Raw genomic sequence first — 24,687 nt, forward strand, 5'->3', positions numbered from 1 at the left:
CATCATTCTTCCCTATCCCAACTTTCAGCTTCAATGGCAATTGTAGTTACATTGAGCCCAACCAAATAATCCAAGATAATTCTTGATTTTACACTCAGCTGATTTCATTCCTTAGGCACTCTTAATTCTTCTTTACCATGTAGCCAAACCTATGCATAGGTTATAAAGAATATGTGATATCTCTGGAGTCGAGAGGGACTTATTCTATCATATCCTGAGTAGATCTATAATCAAAAACCCAGTTGCATGCCTGAGGTAAGCTTTACCTAAGGCAAAATAATTAATCCCCATTTCATTTCTGATTTTGAAAAAATAGCAAAGATTAAATGAGGCACTACATTAGAAAAAGTTGGACCCATTTCTATTTTCCTTTGTCATACTCTCGGAAATCCTGAGTGTACTCATAAGCTGACATGTTGAATTGAAATTCCTTATGTAACTATTTGAAGATAATTTTTTTAAAAAAAGAACACCAATTTCATTGAAGAGTTGGAGGAGAATTGGTGTGAGTTCTGCTTTGAAGGCCTTGTAAAATTCCGCTGTAAAACCATCTGGTCCTGGACTTTTCTTAGCTGGGAGGTCTCTTATTGCTGTTTCTATTTCAATGCTTGATATGGACCTGTTAAGATAGTTTAACTCATCTTCGTTTAGTTTTGGCATGTCAATATTTGCTAGGAAGAGGTCCATTTCTGTCAAGTTGTCGAACTTATTAGCATAAAGTTTTGAGAAGTATTCCCTTATAATGTTCTGAATCTTGGTTGTTTCCGTGGTGATGTTTCCATTCTCATCTCTGAGTTTATTAATTTGGGTGTGTTCTCTTCTTTTTCTGATAAGATTTGCTAAGGGTCTGTCAATTTTGTTAAGTTTTTCAAAGAACCAACTCTTTGTTTTGTTGATTCTTTCTATAGTTTTTTTTGGATTCTAATTCATTTCATTGTGATTTAATTTTGATTATTTCTTTCCGTCTACTGGATTGGGGTTTATCTTGCTGCTCTTTTTCAAGGAGGTTTAGATGTGTCATTAAATTGCTAGTTTCAGATCTCTCCAATTTGTTGATGTAGGAGCTCAGAGCTATGTTTATTGCAGCATTATTTACCATAGCTAAGATATGGAACCAACCCAGAAGCCCCTCAGTAGATGAATGGATCAAGAAAATGTGGTATATATACACAATGGAATTCTATGCCTCCATCAGAATGAATGACATTTCCCCATTTGTTAGGAAATGGAAAGGCTTGGAAAAAATTATATTAAGTGAAGTAAGCCAGGCCCAAAGAAACATAGGTCCCATGGTTTCCCTTATTTGCAATATCTAGTATAGGTATGAGTCAAGCGGAAAAGATCAGATAATGTGATGTTAGGAAAACGAACCCTTAAATATGTATTTTAATGTTTTCGTTTCTTTCATGCATGTGTTTCTAACGCATTTATAAGATTATTTCTTTGTTGCTTTGTATGTCCCTCCCCCACAGTGTAACCCCCGCTTTCACTTTATTTGATGTCAGTATAACATGTGGAGGAGATGGGGACAAACAAGTCGTTTAAAGATTCAGGTGGACCTGTTGTAACAAGGAGAATTACAAAATGTCATGTCAAAGCAAGCTTTACAATGTCGGTGTGGGGGGGGGAGGGGGGTATGATTGGGTGGGGGGGAGGGGAGAGGCTGGGAAGGGAGGTGAAGGGTAAACAAAGGAGGAGCATGCAATGCTTGGTAAGAAATATATGCATTATCCTGCCAATGTAATTGTAACCCCTCTGTACAGTATGTTCTCAAATAAAATAAAATAAAATTAAAAAAAAAAAAAGAACACCATTATCTCTTAGCACCTTTGTCTTAAGACTTTTAAGTCTGCCGAACTCGAGATAAACTTTTCTGGTTTGAAAGCCATCCAGTTTATTGTATTTCCTTGTAACAGCCAAAGTGGATTAAGTAACCCATCACCCATGTAACTAGGTTAACACTTCAATATTTTATTTCAATAGTGATAAAAAGCTTAGGCTAACTCAACAAAACTCCTGAGAATGATTTTCTCAAATGTTTGATACACAACCAACAGATTTTTGATATAGTAAGTGTTTCTGGGATTTATCAGAAATATGTGACGATAGAATTTAGCAATCCTCAGTGTGGGTCCAAGTGGCATGAATGAATATTTCATGACTAATTAATTGGTTATCTTCAGTGGCCAAGAAAATTAGGTCAATCACCAAAATATTTTTGTTCAGGAACATCATCTTCCTCCATCACTATCCAAAACATTCTCTCTTACAACCTCTTTTTTTAAGAGGTTGTAACAAAATAGACTAGTAAAGAAGGACAGAAAACAGGATGAAATGGTAATACCACTAATTCAAACCCTGGCTTTAACAAGAGGAATTTTAGTACAGTGTATTAATCGATAAGCAATTTAACCAAAAGCTACTACAGTACCCAGAGAACTCTCTAACACTTCCCTTGTAAAAACACAAAGTCCCATCTGTTGATCTTGACACAATCTTAAATAGAAGATGACTTGACTTGACCTTCTTTACCTATATTTTATTATGAGAAAAGAAAAATAAAGCTATTCACTAATGGTGGCAGCCTAGCTCTCCTTATCCCATAGGTGGTGATAACAATACAATGGATCTAGAGCACCCAAGATCTTGTGTAGGAGTCATTAAGTACTGTTGGGCATTCACAGCCTTAGGTTATGTATCTGTGGATTCAAACTTGCAGATCTGAAACTTTCAGAAAAAAAAAATCGCATCTGGCCGGGCGCCAGTGGCTCATGCCCATAATCCTAGCTACTCAGGAGGCTGAGATCTGAAGATAACAGTTCAAAGCCAGTCCGGGCAGGAAAGTGGGGGAAACTCATCTCCAATAAACCACCAGAAAACTGAAAGTGGCATTGTAGCTCAAGTGGTAGACACTAGCCTTGAGCTAAAGAGCTGAGGGACAGCGCTCAGGCCCAGAGTTCAAGCCGGGAAAAAAATTGCATCTGTACTGAACAGGTGCACATCTGTTTCACCTTGCCATTATTCTCTGAACAATATAATAAGTATTTACATTGTATTAGGTATAGTAAGTAATCTAGGGATGATTCAAAGTATTATCCTTTTATATAAGAGATTTGAGCATAGCAGTTTCTGATATGCAAGGGAATCTGGGATAAATCGCTGATCAATAGAGAATGATGACTATAATCAGAAAGAGAAATAATTGTGTGAAGCAATAATATCAACAAATCAATATCTCAAATAAGCTATTATCTATATAACCTACAACTCAAAACAAAAGTCACTGAATTTTTCCTTGGACTCAAACTGATCTAAATAGAATTTTAATCTTGTTTCTTACTTTTATTCTTGTTTCTTCTTTTCTCTGAACCAGTACCTAGGAGAAACAGGTCTTTGAGTGGTACCAAGAACATCAAATATGCATGCAAACTGTCTTCTAACTTTCAAATCCAGACTGCCTATGATATTTCAGCATTCTGGACTTGGTCAGCCCTCAGTTACAAATGAAAAACCCCTGCTGCCCAAAAAGGATTTTCTCAGAGCTATGAGGCTGGAACAATCATTCAAAAGATTAGTGTTACGCAACATATCATCCTGTGTGACACAACCAGGGACTGGTTATTTTTTGCTGATGTTTTGTTTTGTTTAAATCACCCATCTGCAAAATGATAAGCACAGAACCTAAGAGTAAACATCTTAGAAACGTTTAGAACAATTTGATAGAATAAATCTGTATCTGCTGAATGTAATAATATACAAACTTAGGTTTTACCACCTTTTTAATTTTGTTTTATGATTTTTTTCACTTACTTACCAAAGAAGCCATCTTTGACAGGTGAAAATTAAAAGAAAGAATGAAAAAAAACAGCTCATTACAGCTAACTTGAGAAGAAATAAAAGATCTTTCGTAAACAGATTAGATAAACAGTAGCACCTTAAAGACTTCCTGATGAAAATTATTTACAATGGCACAAGAGTAACTCTTGGAAAGTAACTGATAATGCAGCCAGGTAAGGACAATAGGATCAAGAAGAAAAGCCAGTAGACATTCAAGCCAGGCATAGTGGCTCATGACTATGATCTAGCTATTTGGGAGGTAGATATCAGCAAGAACATATTTTAAGGTGAGCCTGGGCAACAAGTTAGTAAAACTCATCTAAACAAGAGAGGCATAATGCAACATGATCCTAATTAAGAAAGAGGCATAAGGAGGGTCATAGTCCAAAGCCAGATCCAGGCAAAAAATGAGACCCTATTTGAAAAATAGCTTTTATTTTATAGGCTATAGCATGGCTCAAAAAAGTGTGTGCTAACATACACGTGTGTGTGTGTGTGTGTGTGTGTGTGTGTGTGTGTGTGTGTGTGTAATCTATATTTACAAAAAATAGAAGAAAATGTATATAATAGAAGGGATGAAACCTTTTTAAAGAACAAATCCATGTCAAATGAAGTTTCTTGTAGACAACAATACCCCAAACAAAAACCCAGAATACTACTTGAGATGACAGAACTGAGGCTTATGAAGTAATTGGAAATCTAGGAAATAAATCTAAATAAGGAGAAAACATTCTCCAAATCTGCATATAAACAACCCTCAAATTCTTGGCCAACCCTGAAGTGCACATCTGTAGGAAAGCCTTTCAAAAGCCCAAGGAAAGGGATCTATTATAAGACTGAACAAACCTCAGCTGTTGCTGGGGAGACATGGGTTGATAGTTTGACTCTCATTTAGTGTGTATGAGCTACTATAACAAAACAGCACAAACTAGGTGGCTTATAAGAAACAAAACATATCTCTCCATTTTGAAAGTCAGAAAAAAAGTCCAGCTTAAGGCATCAGTAGATTCAGAGTTCAGTGAAGGTTGTTATCTGATTCATAGATGGCAATCTACATACTGGGTCCTCACATAATAAAACTAACATGATCACTTTTGAGGATAAGATTTCAACATTTGAATTGATGGGGATAGCATGAGGATATAAACATTCACAACATGGCATTAGTAGTACAAGGTTTGCCTGACATGGCCCCCAAGACCTCGATTCCAAGGAAGGAAGGAAGGAAGGAAGGAAGGAAGGAAGGAAGGAAGGAAGGAAAGAAGGAAGGAAGGAAGGAAGGAAGGAAGGGAGGGAGGGAGGGAGGGAGGGAGGGAGGGAAGGAAGGAAGGAAGGAAGGGAGAGAAAGAAAAGTGAGAAGAGGTGAGGGAAAGAAAGAGATGAAAAAGCAAGAACACCAAGTTCTCCCTTGAACTTATTTATATCACATTTCAGTTAATACTTCTGCATATACTTGTGAATCTTCCAACATATTTAATAATAAATTTGTGAGCTAAATCTAGCTTCCACATGTATGGGAAAACATGTGTGCTTTGTCTCGCTGGGCCTGACTCACTTCACTTAACATAATTGTTTCCAAGTCTTTCCATTAGGAATATATCTTAACTAGCTTTAACTGACACTGAAAATAGGGAAGGTAGAATCACATAGCCCTCGTTCCCTAATCATCTTGGCAGCTCAGACAAAATCACAACTCCTGGAGAATACAACCTGAGAGAGCTTGCTGCACATTCTAGAAAGATCTGAAAACTCATATGGGAGGAAATGCAATACCCTTATCCTATTCAACAGTGGGAATTTAAGAGAATGTTGACAGATATTTGTATGAAGCACAATAGTTCCACTGTCTCCCAAATCAATGAGAAACAACCCATATCACACATGCATATGTGCTGATATGTATATATACTGTGAATATAAATTAAGTAATGATTGCTATCTACTAAAAATGTATCTGTTTAGTTTTTAAAAGTGATAAAAACTAAAGGACGGAAAGAAAAAAACTTAAAATGAATGATTGTATTTGAATTCCACTTCCAAGCTTCAAATTAGACAAATAGTGACACTTCTGAATTTTGATGAATTGCTAGGTTAAAAAAAAAACAATAGGCCATGGGCATAAACAGACACTATTACCCCATTTACTTCTCACAAAATTTCCACAACGTGAAAGTTCTGTTATTTCATTTCTTTTTTGAGATGAAGTCCAGTCAGGTAAACTGAGGCACAAGGTAGAACCCTGAGTTGTTTTTATATCCTGCATCAGATTTCCTGGAAATCTTTTAACTGAATGAAATGTAAGCAAATTCCTCTCCTACAGGGTTCCATGAATTCTAGGCCATAAAGCATCGACACACGCAGCAGCAACAGGATACACAATAGCATGCAAAAGCCACAGGCATGATGAATAATGTCTAGGGCCAACCTAGGGGATTTTACAACCTGTGCTTAAGCTCCAAATCCAACTGGGCCCCAAACCTTTAATATGAATACCTAAGTGTAGGGGAGTCGCCTTTGTGATTCCACAAGCTCCCAAAAGATGCCAGTGGCCTGGAGCGAGAGTTGTGTCTGAGCTGCCAACCCTGGAGGGGGCCGGGCTGGCTTTCCATCTGGGTGGCGCAGGGGACCCAGGCGCATGCGTGGCCCGGGCAGGGCAGCCTGGGCGCGCTTACCTGGTGCGCCGGGTGCGCAAATACAGGACGAGGAGCAGCAGGGCCGCAGCGAGGACCAGGCCCGGGAGGCTGAGCAGCTCCATCGGGCCCCAGGACACGTGTCTTTCGGTCCCGGGCGGTGGGCAGCTTGGGGAGGTTTTTGTAATCTGCGCGCGCGGTGGGGAGAAGGGGCGGGCGGCGATTCTGCAGCAGTTCTCCTCCTCGTCTGAGATGGCTGCTCAAAGCGCCCACGGTACTGTCACCGCGGGTTCCCGAGGCAGAATTACAAAGTTCGTGGAGTCCCCACCCCCTCGCCACCCCACAACCCACGCGCACCGCCCAGCTCTGCCTCCGCCTCCCTGTCCCCATCCATCCGGCCTGCTTCTGGAAAACCCGCGCTGTTTACTCATCCGAGCAGGAAGAAGGGCCAAAGAAGCAGGGAAGAAGTTAGGACTTCCCGAGAACGAGCCCTAGAGGCCTGGAGGAGGGGGATTTTGTGTCTGAGTTGGAAGTGAGTCCTCTAGACTCACGGTCCCGCGGCTCGGGCAGGGCGCCGGGCGGGGGAGGCCGCTGCCTGCCGCAGGGGAGGGTGGGACGCCTCTTCGGCGTGACTCGGGCCAGGAGCTGGGCTGGCCAGTGGGCACCTGCGGGCTGCGCTGCCCCAGCCCGATCGCAGCACCCACCCCTGTCCCCCCACCCATGTCTACTTTAGTTCATAGGTCTTTTTGAGGGCCTAATGAACACAAAGACTCCCAGAGGCAGAGATAAAGGTACCCAGAGCTGTTTTCAGAAGTCCTGGTGAGGCACCCAGTTGAGAAAACTCAACAAGCAAAACCAGTGACTGCAGAACAGCCTGGTTAAGGGGAAGGACAAAGATAAAAATTAAAGGCCCACAGCCTTTACCAATGAAGACTAAGGAAGATACTTTGTGCGTGCGTGTGTGTGTGTGTGTGTGTGTGTGTGTGTGTGTGTGTGTGTATCTTTTCTTGAGGAATAACCTTCCACGAGGTATGCTTGCACAGGGTTGCTTTTCTCTCCCAACTTTTAAGTCTAACTGTTCACAGAAAATATAATGAAACTCAGGTTATGGTGATTTGCCTTGATCACTGACTTGATAAATAACATTTTAACCAAAACCAGTTCCATGTGTCCTTTCCCTCTTGCAAGACAACCCTTAGACAGTCCTGGACTCCTAAAATGGTCTCCCGGCCTTTCAGCGTTGATCTTTCTAGTTATTATCCCCTAAAACACAGACCTGCTTTTGGTTTCTGTCCAAATTCTTCGTTATAATCATAAATCTTCCACCTATAATGAGAAGCCATCTATACTCAACTCCCTGGTCAAACTCCCTCACTAACATAGTTCCATTCATACCAGCTTGAATTATTGTATCCCTTACATTCATCCCATTGATACTTTTATTTAGAATGCTCCTTTTAACTTAAAAAAAAAGTGTGGGGGGGGGAGGGACTGGGAAGGTGGCTCAGTGGTAGAGTGCTTGCCTTGCATGCAAGAGGCTCTGGGCTCAATTCCTCAGCACCACATAAGCAGAAAAAGCTGGAAATGGCACTGTGTCTCAAGTGGTAGAGCGCTAGCCTTGAGCTGAAGAGCTGAAGGATTTCAGGCCCCACCACTAAGAAAAGAAAGAGAGAAGTATTTCATATTTCTATGCTAAGTTCTACCTACCCTTCCTTACAAGACCCAGATTAAATCCCACTTTCTCCTAGAAATTTGTTCCAAACTCTACCTTTATAGTTAATCTTTCCTACTCCACATTTTCATATTTTCTCAACATCTAAGCTATTTCTAAGTCTGTTTATCCTGCTATGAAAAATTGATACTATGCCTGGAGTACAAGAAATATCAGCACAATTCACAACATCATGGCACAAAAGTATGTCCACTATTATTTGTTATATATTTGAAATTCAAATTTAACATTCTATGTTTTTACTCACTAAACCTCAACCTGGCTAACCTAGCTGCATTCCACCTTAAGATTTCAAAGAAAACCAGGTGTGGATGACAATGGTAGAATCCTGACTACCTAACAGTTCCTTCCAGAAGCCAGCAACAGTTATTTCAACACTGGTTGCCAGCATTAGTGTCTTGTGTACTTTGGACACACTATTTAGACTGCGGTCAACAATCAGATCTTGAAGAGGTCATTATGGTTCCTACTGCCAACTTGGCAATATTCAGGTATGAAATGTCCTCGGTATTAACTCATAAATGGCCTAATCACATTATTTCTTTTCAGAAAATGTAGACTGTGAAACACACTGACAAGGAGAAGCAGAAGCAAACGCAGAAGTAAAAGCAGGGGAGTAAACAGAGAGTGATACATTGGAGTCTCTAAAGGAAGGAAGAGAGATGAACATGAGGATGAGAGGTCACACTGCAGAGCCTTGGCCTACCTGTCCAGGTGCCTTCATCTATCAGATGATTGAAGTGATGCTATGTGTTGGATGTGTTTTGGCCCCCTGGATTCATGTGTTAGAGGCTTAGTCTTTGGTGCAATGATATAAACTTCAGAAGTATAGCTAATGGAAAAGAGCTAGTCAGGGCCCTGGGGCCACTTCCTTTAGTTCTAATGGGCCCCTAATTAGTTATTTTAAAAGTGAGTTTTTATGAAACAGTAAGCCTGACCCCTGAATCCTTCTCTGGCTTTGTGTCTTACCATGTGTTCTCTCCTATGCTCAGACATTCACCTCATGTCATGAGCCAAGAAGGCCCTCCCTACAAATTCAACCAAAGGGACTGATTCATCTTACACCTTCAGCCTCTAAACCAGCTAAATAAAACTCTTTTTTGGATAAACTATTAATCCTAGATACTTTGTTATTATAATTAAAAATGGAATAACATAAGTGGTCAGTTTCTTTATACCTCCCTCTCTTCCTCTCCATCCCTCCCTACCTCCCTCTTTTTTAAAATAATTTTTATTGTGATTAAGTGATTACATAAATTTCACAGTATTGTGAGATAGTGATACTTAGTTAAAGTCACAAACATTCTAACCTTCATGAAGCAAATTATTATTATCGTGGTCTATAAAATTTGTGAATTCTATGAGCTTTGACAATACAACTATTTCTTCCACAGTGGGTGATATGTACATTTCTTTCCTTTTGCTTAGTGTTAGCTGTTCCCTCCTTCCCTCATTCCCTTCCTCCCATCGCTGCCCTTGAGTTGCTTAGTTCATTTTCATCGATGTCAAGTGCAGCTGATGGGCCCTCTGTTTTGTTTTCCCATTTCCCTCTGATTCTGTGTCCTCCTTCAAGCTTCACTCAGATGTGTGCACACATATATGATATATATATATATATATCATATATGTGGTCAACAACATGGGGTCATTTAGTAGTTATACAAGATGAGTGGAGGTCCTTTGTTTCTCGAGTCTGTTTACTTTATTGTATCTCCTTATATTTTGGATTTAACATCCACATATCAGGGAGACAATGTGCTATTTGTCTCTTTGCTCTTGGCTTACTTCAGAATGATTTTTTTTCTAGTTCCATCCATTTCCTGTGAATGCCATTATTTTGTCCTTTCTAATGGCTGCATAATATTCCATTGTATATAGGTATACCAAATTTTTTGGATCCATTCATCTGTAGTGGGACATCTGGGTTGTGTCCATATCTTGGTTATTATGAATAGTGATGCCGTGAATATGGGGGTGCCTAGGGTAGATGCCTAGGAGTGGTATGGCTGGGTCATAAGGGAGATCTATATTTAGCTTTCTGAGGTACCTCCAGACTGCTTTCTAAAGTATAGGCGTACATTCCCACCAGCAGTGCAGTAGGGTACCTCTCCGCATCCCCTTCAGCATTGTCGTTCACTAAATTTAGGATATGGGCCATTCTGACTAGAGTAAGGTGGTATCTCAGGGTTGTTTTTATTTGCATTTACTTTACAGCGAGGTGTGATGAAGATTTCTTGTGTTTCTTTGTCATTTTAATCTCTTCTTCTGAGAAGTGTCTCTTTAGCTCCCTTGCCATTTAGTAATTGGTTTGGTAGGTTTGGTAGGGATTAGTTTCTTGAGTTCCCTGTATATAATGGTTATTAGGCTTTTGTCTGATATATTGCTGGTAAATATTTTCCCCAATTAGTTGGCTGTCTTTCTAGTTTGGTTGCGATGTCTTTAGCTGTGCAGAAACTTTTTAATTTACCTCCCTCCCTCTTAGGCAGGTATTCTAGCACTGACCCATATCTCAATGCTCCTTTATTCTCCATCTAAAGTGGTATTAGGGCTAAACTCTGGACTTCTCTTTGATTCTCTAGAACTTGTTTAAAAGTCAGCAAAAACCCTACATTTTTACATGCACATTCTAATTCTCCCACTCAGACTTGAAAAATGTTATTACATTGGCTTCAACCTCCAAATCACCCATGTACTCACCAAATTTGTTGAGTGAAACTATAGCACTGTACTTGGTCTATTGGATCTGTAAAAAATAAATACAATATATTTTTTCTAATAAGGTATGAAGGAGAGGCTGAAAGGGATTCAAAGAATTAGTACAAAGTGAAAGAAAAGCAACTAGTCAACACGTGACTGGGAAGTGACCCTGTGGGAATCTGGGAACACACTCCCACATGGCTTTAATCTTGTGGTTTCCCATGAAGCAAATGAAGTTCTAGGAAAGGGCAGATTAGAGGCTATATTTGTTGGGAAACATTTGAAAGCACCATTGTGGGAAATGTCAGAGTAGAATTAGGCACATTTTTTTCACCAACGTCATGATGTCTCTAAAATCAGGATTAAATGTTCAAGCCTGGAAAGGTTATATGAACTCTTCACAGCATATAGACTGGGATTTGAATAATATCAAACCATTATCCTCTCTAATGAAAAAAAATCTTACTTTTCCTGTAACTTTGATTTCCTAGCTCCTAACAGATTAGAAGTAAATCCACCACTGAGCAAAACTGTGACATAGAAAAGGGGAAAAAAGATGCAGAAGGAAAGATGAGCTATGTGTTTCACATACATTATTTTATGTAATCCTCAAAATGAATCTCTCATGTCAGTAGTACTTATTGCATCTAATAAGTAATGAGAATTGCTGGTAAGCTGATTATTCTTTATCTGAAATACTTGTGTTTGGGATTTCAGATTCTTTTTTAGCTATTGAGATATTTATAGACATAACAAGATTTCTTGTCAATTACACAAATGTCTAAACAATAAATTGATTTAGATTTCCTATACATCTTATACATAGATCCTAAAGTTAACTTTACATAAAATGTTATTATGTCTGCATTTTGACTGTGACTTGTTGCAGTCTCCTCTCTTCTCCCTTTTTTTCTTTCTTCCCCTCTCCTCCCCTCTCCTTCTCTCTCCACTCCTCTTCCCTTCCCCTCTTCTTTTCCCTCTACTTTCCTCTTCCACTTCTTCCCTCCCCCTTTCCCCATCTCTGTCTCTGTCTCTGTCTGTCTGTTTCTCAGTGTTTAACAAAACGGACTCAATTTTAATTCTGACAACTTCTGTAGATGTCAGCCAATGAATCCCTGACCTTTCATGTAGCCCAGTCCTCTTGGACAAAATAGTTATAGGAAGTTTTATTATCTCCCGGGTAAAGTTGTCTCTCTGTTTTCACTTTTGCTTCTGAATTTTCTTCTTCAAGCATCATATATATCTTGCATTTGAAATGTAAATCAACTCAACCCTTACATTTTATCTGAGGAGACTGCTGAGTCTTCCTATGCTAGTTAACTATCAAAATATTCTCCTGAATAATGAATATTATGAAAATAAAATTATCATCACTAAAGACAACAATTTGAAATATTTTTAAAAAGTATATATTATTTTCTCTTTCAAGAATTTAAGTAGATTTTAAGGAAATTGAAGGAAAATAGTTTCTTCCATCTTTCCTGAAAAATGCTCTAATCAAAATGACTGGTCAATAAAAGTACACGTAAATGGACAGATATTATTGTGTCCTTTTGTATTTCTAAGTACATTGTGTCTTTTCTTTTCATGCCTCTCGCTCCCCTTTACTGGCTGGCTGCTCAATCTAGACAGCTATGAAGACTAGCTCTGGCTTCTCAGAAGTTCCTCTTCCTTCCTTTGTATATTTCAGGACATCAAAATTCTTTCCTTCTTCCCATATCTCTTTGTTGTTGTTTCTCCATTATCAGTTCTGAACCATCTGGAAATCTCTTCCGTATCAACATTCTCACTGCTAGTATCAGCAAATCTCAGGACCTCTAATAACTAAGGCCTCTCTATGGAAAGGTAAGATAATATTGAAAGGACGTTTTTAAAGTTCACACAACCATTGAAACATATGCTTTGTACATTAAAATGAGTTTATTAGAATTCTCCCTTCTACTTTTCTCTGAATCTATGAATCAGGAATCAGAACAAAATTATTTTAAAATTAGAAGTATGAAAATAAGCCATTATTTCTTTAGAGTTGATATAGTTAGTAGTAAAGTTAGTTAGTTAGTAACTCAGCTGAATATTTTCTACATTTTGCACACATTCCTTGTGGCCTCCCAAAGAATATACACCATGTCTATCTGTCTATCTGTTTTACTAATGTACACACTGTGCTTGGCACAGTGTACTGCATTTAGTAGATCCTCAATGCGTGTTTGCTGAATGAATGAAAATTAGAGAACTATTTTTTAGAAATGAAATGAATGACTTAGGGAGTCACCATTGTGTGCTGACCACTGAGCTAAAAACTTTCAGCTTGTTTTATTTGAACAAAATTTCCCTGAGCTGGACTAAGTTCTGGAACTAGAAAGTAAAGCAAATGGATTCTCATTTACAAATCTGAATGTTTTCTATACATTTCCTATTGTATGGGTTTGTCTCATTCTAGAGATCCCATTTATTGAAACTTACACTGCATTTTAGCATTTTGTGTGTGTGTGTGTGCATGTGCACAGGCTCTTGCGTGGGTCCTACAAGTTGAACTCAGGAACTCAGGGCCTGAGCAGTGTCTCTGAGCCATTTTGCTCAAGGCCAGTGCTCTTGAATATGGGCCACAGCCCCACTTCTGGCTTTAGGCTGGTTAATTGGAAATAAAAGCCTCATAAACTTTCCTGCACAGGCTGGCTTTGAACTGTGACCCTCAGGTCACAACCTCCTGAGTAACTAGGATTACTGGCGTGAGCAACTGGTACCTGACTGATTTTATCATTTTTTGAAACGGTATTTCTAGCTCTTGGGTCAATATGTATAAATTACTAAATCCTCAATCTGAGCAAATCTCCATGAAGACAGAACTAACAGAGCAACAAAGTATAGTTCAAGTTGATTATTTTTTGAAAAATAAGAAAATAGATTCTAGTACTAATGTTTCTGAGTTGACTTTGACATTGTTTCCCAAGAGAAATTGTTTGGATTAGGCCAATAGACATTTCATGAGTCACACGCCAAATTTAACAGTCTGTGGTAAGTGTCTTATCTTGACAGCTTCCTTTGTGTTGACTCTAAGGATTTACTGTGTGTTGGTGGAACAAAAGGATGAAACTATCATAAGTCTCCTCGAGTAAGACATTTGGGGTTCCATGAGTTATGTAAATTTGTTCAGAAAATAGAAAGACAGCTGGAAAGAAAAAGGATAATTTTTAGATTAGTAGGGATTTTTCCCCCAACCCCTTTTTCCTTCACATCCTTTAAAACTTAGTCAGATCTTTGGAGAATAAAGGTTATTAAAGTAGAGAAAGGATACTGAAGGGTACAGAGGACTGAAGGAACTCTGTATGTGTATATTTATATAAAGACAATACCACTGAAATTTACCAAACAGTGTTTGAAAATGGAGGAGGGGAGTGAAGGAGGAAGTTCAAAGTATACTATATACACTTGTGGAATTATCTTGATGAAACTGTATGTTATTCATATATGCTAATGCAAAAATATAAAAATAAATAAGCTAATACCCAAAAAGGAAAGAATGATTTTGCTAAAAAAATTTCTGAACTACTGAAAGCACAAAACAGTATTATTTTATGATTCTTGTATGCACATGCAGTACAAAAGAGGACATGTTCCTTATTTCACGAAATAACAGCCTAGACTCTGGTGATCAAAATCTGGAGGAATAAATAGAATTCTGCAATATGACAAGGTGATTTCCAGCAACCCAACTCCATAGTGCAGGACTTACTGTTTTGCAGTCACTCTCTTACTTGCCCTTTGAGCCAAAGGCTCACATTTTTGAGAACTTACATCCTTATCTCGTAGTTCATTAGCCTTCTTAGCCATGTCTTTCTCTAATTGGCAACTCATTTTCCAAAGTCTCAGCCTATTTTGTTACTTTTCTTTTTTTCACTAGGAACTCTAGGCAAGTAAACTTTAAGCTTTAAAAATTAGGTCAGGTACAAAATTGGTTAACTACTTGTAGAAAACTAAAGCTAGATCCTTATATATCACCCTACACCAGAATCAACTACTAGTGGATCAAAGACCTTGAACTCAAAGCAGACACTCTGAAAACATTACAGGATGGAATAGGAGAAACCCTAGGTCTCCTTGGCTCAGGCCGAAATTTTCTGAATAGAGACCCAGAAACAACAAATCAAAGAAAGGTTGGACAAATGGGATTGCATGAAGTTGCAGAGCTCCTGCATGGCAAAAGACATAGTTAGCAAGATCAATAGAAGGATTGGGAGATCTTCACTAGCCATACAACAGACAAGGGCCTCATATCTAAAATATACCTGGAACACAAAAAATTAAATCCCCAACAACAAATCCTCAAAGAAATAACTGCCCAATAAATAAGTGGGCTAAAGACTTAAAGAGAAACTTCTCTGAAGAGGAAAGAAGGATGGCCAATAGACACATGAAGAAATGCTCAACCTCTCTAGCCATAAAAGAAATACAAATCAAAACAACATTGAGATACCACCTCACCCCAGTTAGAATGTCTATAATCAAGAACTCTAATAACAACAGATGCTGGAGGGGATGTGGCCTGAAGGGAACCCTACTGAACTGTTGGTGGGAGTGTAAACTGTTCAACCACTTTGGCAAGTAGTATGGAGGTTCCTCAAAAGACTCCACATAGAGCTCCCTATGACCCAGCAATCCCACATTTGGGCATTTACCCAAATGATCACAAACAAAACCATACTAAAGCTACCAGCACAACTATGTTTATTGCAGCATTATTTATGATAGCTAAGATATGGAACCAACCCAGGTGCCCCTCAGTAGATGAATGGATCAAGAAAATGTGGTATATATACACAATGGAATTCTATGCATCCATCAGAAAGAGTGATATTGCCCCATTTGTTAGGAAATGGAAAGACTTGGAAAAAATTATATTAAGTGAAGTAAGCCAGGCCCAAAGAAACATAGGTCCCATGGTTTCCCTTATTTGCAATGATTAATATATGTCTGAGACAAGCAGAAAAGGTCAGATAAGTTGATGTTAGGTGAAATGAACCCCAAGATAAGGATTCAGATGTTTTCCTCTTTCTTGCGATTGTTTCTATCATATTTATAAGATGATTTCTTTGTTGTTTTGTATGTCCCTCCCCCACGGTATATCCCTTCTTTCACTGTATTTGATGTTGGTATAATTTGTGGAGGGGAAGGGAAAAAACAAATCATTTAAATAGGGATATCAGTGTGGACCCATTGCAACAATGAGATGTACAAGACGTTATGTTGAAAAATGAACTTTACAACTTTGGTCGGGGGATGGGGGATGAGGGGTGGGGCCTGGGGGGTGGGGGGTGGATGGGAGATGGGAAGGGATGGGAAGGGGAAACAAAGGAGGAGGCAACAATGTTTGATAAGAAATGTACTCATTACCTTGCCCATGTAATTGTAACCCCTCTGTACGATATTTTCACAATAAAAAAAAATTAGGCCAGGTAAAATATATGTTAAATCAGTCTTCTTTCCCACCTCTATAGCCATCAGTCTATCAGATGACATCGCCTATCTCCCTTTTACCTGGCCTGCCCTCTGCTCTTACCTCATTCACTCATCCATCCACCACACTATTTATCATTGTCATTATTTTTAAAAATGCAAGTCTAATCATTACACTACCACATTTGAAATACTTATGATGACATTTTTATTTGATAACATAAGAATTCCTTTACTTCTAAGCAGGCACTGTCTTCATTCACTAGGTCCTAACTGGTGTCTCTGCCAATCCTATTGACGGCAAGTGCCGTCAGTAAATTATCATGGTGTCTTTTCACATAATCCTTCTCCTACTTGTCTGACATGTATACCTCTTTAGCCTACCTAAATTGCAAATTGCCTTCTGAAAATCAAATACCATTTATTTGGGAAAGTGTTTCCTGATTCCCTAGACTAGGTCAGTGCAGTATAATTCTTAGGACAATTTATCATACTGATTTGAGAATCTCTCCACCATAATGCCAACTTTTGTAAGTAGGGATTCTGCTTGCTTAGTTCACTGCTGTACTTTCATACAGGGTCTTCTATATAATTGGTGTTTGCATATTTACCCAGTATATAGAACAATTAATCAATTAAGCAGTTGATATTAAACAAAATTGATGCTTTCAAGAGACCATTTAACATTTATGAATTGCTTAGCCATAGTGAGTTATTCTTTAATTTAAATGCATATTCTTTTTTTTGTGTGTGGGGGGGGTCCAGTCGTGGGGCCTATACTCTGGGCCTGGGCACTGTCCCTCAGCTTTTCAGCTCAAGGCTAGCGCTCTACCACTTGAGCCACCGCGCCACTTCCGGCTTTTTTCTTTTTGCTTGTGTGGTACTGAGGAATAGAACCCAGGGCCTCAGGCATGCAAGGCAAGCGCTCTACCACTGAGCCACCTTCCCAGCCCTAAATGCATATTCTCTAACTTAAATCTCATGAGAACTCTGAGGGGTAGGGCCTGGGTGCTGTCCATGAGTTTTTGTGCTCAAGGTTATTGCTCTACCACTTGAGCCACAGATCCACTTCTGGCTTTTTGGATGCTTAATTGAAGATAAGAGCTTCATAGGCTTTCCTGCCTAAGATGGCTTTGAACCATAATCTTCAGATCTTAGCCTCCTGAGTAGCTAGGATTACAGACCTGAGCCACCGAGCCCAGCTAATTTCTTTCTATTTTAAAGTAAAAGCAAAGTTTATTAAGGATAGTAAAATTTATTAGAATATAAAGACACTTCCAGAGACGAGAGTAAGTCATTTCCAAAAAAGAAGTAGAAAATGATCATCTGTTTTACTTCAGCACAGACTTTTTAGAGGCTTAGAGAATCAGGTCCTTCTCCAAGACTAGCACCTATGGGATGACTGGTGTGAACTTGTACAGGAATTACAACATACCTGAAGAATCATTCTGCACATATGATTACCCATGACCACCTAAGAAAGACCCATGTGAGCATTTGAAGTTACAATGAGATTGAAATGACAAGGTAAAGAGCAAAAGGCAACTCTAGGTCAAAGTAAGAAAGAGAGGGGGTGGAGAGGGAAAGAGAGGGAAGGAGGGACTTATTTTAAGAAATTGGCTCACATGATTGTGAAAGCTTGGCAGACCCAAAATGTGAGGGTTGCCAGCAGGATGAGTTCCATTGGAAGAATTGCCATTTGGGTCCAAAAATGATCAGCTAGCAGAATCTTAATGCTAAGATTCTGTTACTCTGGGATTACTTTCAGTAACAATTGTGTTGTCCAGAAAACAGACATGAAGCATATTATGAGAAAAAGAGCTTTGTTTGTTAATCAGACTTTACTGTGAGAGCTAAGGTAGTGAAGGTGAAGAAGGAAAACTTGCAAGATTTGTAAAAGCAACATCAAGCCACCTGATACATCTTAACATGTGGACATGTTGGAGCTTGTAGAAAAATCAGGAAACACAAGCACATTTAATACTCATACTAGAACATGAATAGGAGTCAAGTTGGGAGAGTATACAGGAAGCCTTGAGACATGAAGTCTGTAGCTAAGCCCACTAATAGTTTGCTTTGGAGTTACTCTGAGTCAGCTAGCCAACATATGGACAGATTAGCTGGACAGAAAGTGGAGTATGACAAGGAAAAACTGAGGATAGGTTCAGAGAGAGATTTTGATGATTAGAGTCAATCAGAGCCTCTCAGTTTCATTACCTACTGATGTTATACAAACAACTAATTTTATGAACTTCCATTTTTCTATGTGTATAAGTAGATATATGTATATATATATATATATATATATAAATATATCAGAAGGCTCCTTTAATATCCCCTTCTATATTTTGTAATCTCTTCTGTCTGTTAACAACAGAATTTTATCATAAATTAAAAAGTTTCAAAAGATGTGGTATTTAGCATATTTTAATGATCAACATTGGTGACAAAATTGTAATACTATTTTCAATGTATCTATCTAGTGTGATCTAAATGCTAAAGCAATTTTATGCCCTCCATCATCAATTTTAGAACACATGAATAAGCTCTTTTTTAACAACCAGAAATTTCACAATGTTCCATTTTCTCCTTGAACTCCTATTTCCATTCCATTTCTTACACAAAATTTTATCGTGACATAATTTATTTTTATGCTTGAAGGTCTTTTATTGATAACATTTTATATCTTTCTGCAGTAAAAATATATATATATAAACTGAAATTAGCTTTTATATTCTCTGTGACCATAAGACCTATTATTATTTTATCTGCATTAAGGTATCATTACAATTAACATTGGCACATTAATGAACAAAGAAACTTAAATATATTATTGAAACTGATTAGTAAACCTAAAACATCTAAGATTAGTTAGACATGAATATTTTAATATGTGCATATCTATATGCATTTGTGCTTATGTGTATCTTTGATCTTTGAAAGTGAGGAACGTGGATTCCTTCATTAGCAATACATTCAGTTTTCTTGATTAATCCCACCTCTGTGTAACCAACTTCACATCTTTTCCAACTCCATTGTCCCATTCCCTTCATCCTGCTTAATATCCCACTCTTTGGGGGAGGGGCTTGCTCTCTTATTTCCTTTCTTTGGGTTATTTTGTTCTGCTCTACCTACTGGTGTTTGCTCTAAATTATTCAGAGAAAATATGAGGGAGAAAGGAAGAGATATTAAGAGGCAACAATGCTTGATAAGAAATGTATTCATTACCTTGCCCATGTAATTGTAACCCCTCTGTATGGTATTTTCACAATAAAAAAAGAAAAAAAGAAAAAAAAGAAATACATGCCCTTTTGCAAATCTTTTTTTTCTGTTTTTTTTAAATATTTATTGTAAAGATACTGTACAGTAGAGTTACAGTTACACTAGTAAAGTAATGAGTACATTTCCTATCATTACCCCCTCCTTTGTTTTTCCCCTACCATCCCTTCCCTCCCAACCTCCCCAACTCCTCCCTCCAAAAAAATCACATAGTACATTTCTGAAATAGGCAGAGAGTGAGGACATAGAGCTTGTCTCGTTCTGTTTTTTGCTGTTTGTAACAGAATACCTGAGACAGATAGTTTGTAAAGAATAGAAAATTTTCTGTTCTTATAATTCTTGAGGCTAAAGTGAGGGACTAGGATCTGGCAAGTCTTCTTGTTGTGTTATTCCATGACAGAAGTTGGAATAACAGAGAATGCAGGGGAGACAAAAAATGGACTGAACTCATTCTTTTACAGGAACACGCTTCTTCCATAATAATGGCAATGATTCAAGCATGAGGAAAGAGTTCTCCTGGCCTAATTATCTTTTGAAGAGCTCAGTTCTCAACAGTGTTACATTAGATTCACTGGGGGTTTACATGGTAATTTAACCCCCATATGAACTTTAGGGACACATTCAAACCATAGCAAAGCTTTTTCCTAAATTTCTCACAGAGTAAAATAATCCAGGTATACAATACTAATACACTTTTTTTCCCTTTATTCCAGAGTTTTTTTTCACTATCCATGACTCAGATGAGTTTTGGAGACTCTTCATCCAATTCAACAATTATGTCATTTCAAAATTTCTCAGCCAAGCATTCTATTGTTTGTTTCCTACTTTGTTTAGAACAGAAACAAAAGAATGAGGAAGGAAAGACAAAAACCCTTTCAAAGGATTATGGTGACTTGATTAAAGAAGGCTTCATATACCTGGATAATAGTCAGGATGGGAGAAATAGAATATCATTTGTAAATGGTGTCAGTTTGCTTGTTAGAAGAGATAGGAAGGAAAAGCAGATTGAATTTACCACAGGCCTAATATCAGGCAAATCAATTTTAACAAAAATAGAAGTTGAACATATAGAAATGGACTTTCTCTTTATTTTTTTCATCTTTAAGTAGTTGCACAAAGGAATTGCCATTCAACAAAAAGTTTATAAATGTAATGAATTTTGATCAATGTTGCCACTTTCATCATTTTTACCCATCCCTCCCAACTCATCTTTCCTTTTATTTTTCTTAATTTTGTAGGGTATACATTGAATTTGTTACTGAATTCTTCCCCATTCACTTCATTTAGCTATCCATTCTCCTTGACCTGACCCTACCCCTTTCAAGTACCCATTTCCTGGTGTTTGTTTTGTTAAACTATGATTGTTTTTTTCTTTCTGAGGAATTACACTGAGTTCTCCCCTAAATCTACCATATATTTCAATTAATACATTTATGTATACTTGCATACCACCCAAGTTATTTACTCAAATATTTATAAACCAGTCCTAGCTTCCATATATAATAAAAGATGCAAAATTTTTAATCTCTAGTCTTGACTTCACTTAACATATTTCTTTCTATGTCTGTTAAGGGCAACTCAATTCTTGAAAATCTTCATCTTCACTGAATTTCATAGGCATACATTTATAGTTCAGTTACTGGCTTAAGTGTTCAAGAAATAACAAACTACATTTTAGCAACTTGATAGTAGGGGAAAAATAATTCATGTAGATAATCTAGTAATGCCAACAAGTTAGAGTAAAGTGAAATATGTTTAAATGTTATTCTGTTATGGCAACATGAATTAGGGAAGATCAAAATCAGTTTTCAGAGGGGACAAAGGAGTTTATTGCCAGCAACCTGAAGCAAACTAGTGCCAAAAGTTCTTAACATTACGATGCTCCATCTGATCTGCACCAAGAGGACTGTGATTATAACAGCAATGGTAGGCATAGGGATTGCCAGGGCCCCCACCATTAGGACCACTTTCAACATGAAGTGGTCCTTTTATTATTATTACTTTCAGTCATGGGGCTAAAATTCTGGGCCTGAGTGCCAACCCTGAGCTCCTTTTGCTCAATGCACTCCTATCACTTAAGCCACAATGACACTTCTGGCTTTTTCTGTAATTAGTGGGAGAGAAGAGTGTCATGGACTTTCCTGTTCCTGCTGGCTTTGCACCATGATCCTCAGATCTTAGCCTTCCCAGTAGCTAGATTATAGGCATGACCCTCCAGCACCTGGAGGGTCTTTTTTTTTTAATATAATTTCTCACTTTTTAGAGCACACTAATTGTTTGGGCCAACAGTCAAGGCCAGATGGAGAAAGCTGCTCTTGCTCTTTTCTTTTTCCTTGGACAAATACTACACCATTTAAAGGAGTGCAAGGGGTTGGTGGGGGGGTAGAGGGAGGCTGGGAAGGGATGGGAAGGGGAAACAAAGGAGGAGGCTACAATGCTTGATAAGAAATGTACTCATTATCTTGCCCATGTAATTGTAACCCCTCTGTACAGTATTTTCACAATAAAAAAATGATCTGAGAGTTAAAAAGAACAAAGAAGATACTGCTGTGTGGTGTTAAATACACACTTTCTAAATTCCTGGCTTCCTTTTACCAAGGCTTATTTTCTTAATGTGTCCTGCCCTCAAGCAAGGACACTGGGTGGGCATTCTGTTAAGGCTTTATTATGTTTTAGTCCTAATGTATTACTGCCTTTTGTTCTGATTGATTAGAACTTAGATTTATATTCTTGCATTAGTGTATGATTGGAAAGGGTTAAAAGCTTATCCAAGCAATCAACCAAAAGCAAGTTATCTGTTCAAGCAAGAACTCAAAAATAATTCTTACTCAGCTGATGCCTTATGACTTGAGCCATACCTCCAGTCCCTAGAAAAACAATTCTTATGACAGGATGTGGCTTAACTAAAAGAACTTCTTGTAAGATACTAGCAACCCTTAAAATGGCAATGATTAATGTCAAGCAACCACATTTTTGACAGAGAAGATTCTAACTCCTGTTATAGTGAGGATTACAGGTCTGAGCCACCAGTGCTCAGCTTGTAGTGAAATTTTTATAAGCAACATATACTTGAATCAGTTTTTTGCTTTGTATGGACTGCTCTGCCTTTTAATTTATGCATTTAAACCATTTACATTCAAGTCAGATATTAAGGTTTAAGTCTACTTATTTATTTTTTTGTTTTCCTGATTTTCTGTCAATGACTTGATTATCTTCTAGAATTCCATTCTAATTTATGTGCATTTTCCATGGAAGCTTTCTGTGTAGCTTGCTTAATGTCTGCTCTAGATATTATATACGTATAAGCTGTCAGAGTCTAATTTTATAGGCTGTTCACAAGATAACTCCTTAGACTAATTGAAGCTAGTAGAGTTTATCAGACAGAAAAAAAATAGAATGAAACAAAGCAAAAGTTCACAAATGCAAAAGCTCCCAGAACCAGTGAAGGTTCTACAACCAGCAACATAATCTTAGAGCATCTTCAGAAAACAAATGAGCTAGTAGAGATAAACTCAATTGTTTTCATCTTAGCAGGTTAATAGGTATAGATCCTCCAGCTGTCACTTACTTCCACATAGTTTGGTTCTTAGTGTATAACCCTAGAGATCAAGTCAATGATATCCCATACATTTTATGTAACAATTCATTTTACCAGCTTCATTTCACCTTGATTGAATTGAGGAATATGTAGAAACCCAGGATAGCATTATTTGGAGTGTGCCTTTGAGTGGTGGTTCAGAGCAGACTGGCATGTCTGATTGAAGTAGCAGGGAAAGACTTCCTTCCTTGTGGGTGAGCACCATCCAATTGTCTAGTGGGTCTGAAAAGAGAAGCTGGTTGATCTCCCCACCAGAGAGCTTCTTGTTCCTGGGTTTAAAAGTCAGAATTTCAAGCTTGCTGGCTTTCAGGCTCCAGGACTTACCAGTGGCTTCTTCATCAAGTGACCCAGGCTTTCAAACTGAGAGCGACACTTCAGCCTCCCTGGTCTTGAGCACTTCAGACTTGGACAAAGACAAGCTGCTGGCCTCCCGGGGTCTCCAGGAAAGCGACAACCTGTAGTGGAACTTCTTGCCATAGCTGGTATCTTCTCATGTGTGTCCTCTAAGACTAGGCTGGAGGGTATACACTTGTCCTTTACAGCATCATTATATAGCATTATAGATGTTTAAAGTTTATTATACATATTATACACATGAAACATGTTATATACATTAATGTTTACTCATAGTTCACAATATCCACCAATATACATATGCCTTTTTTAACTTTAAGGATAAGAAGCATTTTTTTATAATTTTGCTTCAGAAACTATTTGCTTTAAGGAGATTTAAAATGTGGGATGCTGGAGATAAGACACATGTTAAACATCTGGCTGATGATAAAAGGTAGACTCAAAGTACATGAAAATAGGATGTAGAAGGCAAATAGGGTACTCCGAAAATGTGAATTTTTGAGGGTTAAGTAGTGTGAGTGAAGTCCAGGGCACAGCTTATGGAAGAGTTGAAACTCAACAAAGTACAAAGGTTAAATGCCTATATGTTTCTCTAGTTACTGTCTTCAGCTACACTACTGTGAATCTCAGTCTTTTCAATGACATTTAACATGATTTTTTTTGGTCGGTTGTGGGGCTGTCCCTGAGCTTTTCAGCTCAAGGCAAGTGCTCTACCACTTGAGCACTTTGTAGTGGTTTATTGGAGATAAGAGTCTCATGGACTTTCCTGCCCAGACTGGCTTTGAATTGCTATCCTCAGATCTCAGCCTCCTGAGTAGCTAGGATTACAGGTGTGAGCCACTGACACCTGGCAACATGATTCTTTTTGTTTCTAGGCATACAAATTTCTTTTTTTTTAATCCCTCTCCTCCCCCCCACCAGTAGGCATACAAATTTCAGTCCAGTTAAAATGTTTGATCATACATCATTTATGTTCTCCTTCCTCTTCTTTTTCCCTGGGCCTACTTGGCTTCTATTGAGAGAAACAAATAGAGTGGAAGGTCTGCTTCTGACCCTTCCCCATTTCCCTTCTCAACCTCTCCTCACCAAGTTATTTACTCGCACTT

The 24,687-nt window shown here is 38.2% G+C and overlaps 1 protein-coding gene and 1 pseudogene across 1 annotated transcript in view; one reads left to right on the forward strand and one right to left on the reverse strand.

Annotated features, from left to right (window-relative positions):
* Window positions 1-6,784, reverse strand: part of Cyp7b1 (cytochrome P450 family 7 subfamily B member 1) — a 164,084-nt gene extending 157,300 nt beyond the window's left edge. Inside the window, exon 1 of the mRNA XM_069990811.1 lies at window positions 6,510-6,784. Within this exon, the coding sequence (XP_069846912.1) occupies window positions 6,510-6,592 (83 nt within the window). The 5' untranslated portion in view covers window positions 6,593-6,784. The remainder of the gene's footprint in view (window positions 1-6,509) is intronic.
* A 1,821-nt stretch (window positions 6,785-8,605) lies between these two features.
* Window positions 8,606-24,687, forward strand: part of LOC138805756 (large ribosomal subunit protein eL37 pseudogene) — a 56,245-nt pseudogene continuing 40,163 nt past the window's right edge.

Source organism: Dipodomys merriami, unplaced genomic scaffold (assembly GCF_024711535.1).
Source record: "Dipodomys merriami isolate MVZ:Mamm:240054 unplaced genomic scaffold, mDipMer1.0.p SCAF_4, whole genome shotgun sequence".
Lineage (NCBI taxonomy): Eukaryota > Metazoa > Chordata > Mammalia > Rodentia > Heteromyidae > Dipodomys > Dipodomys merriami.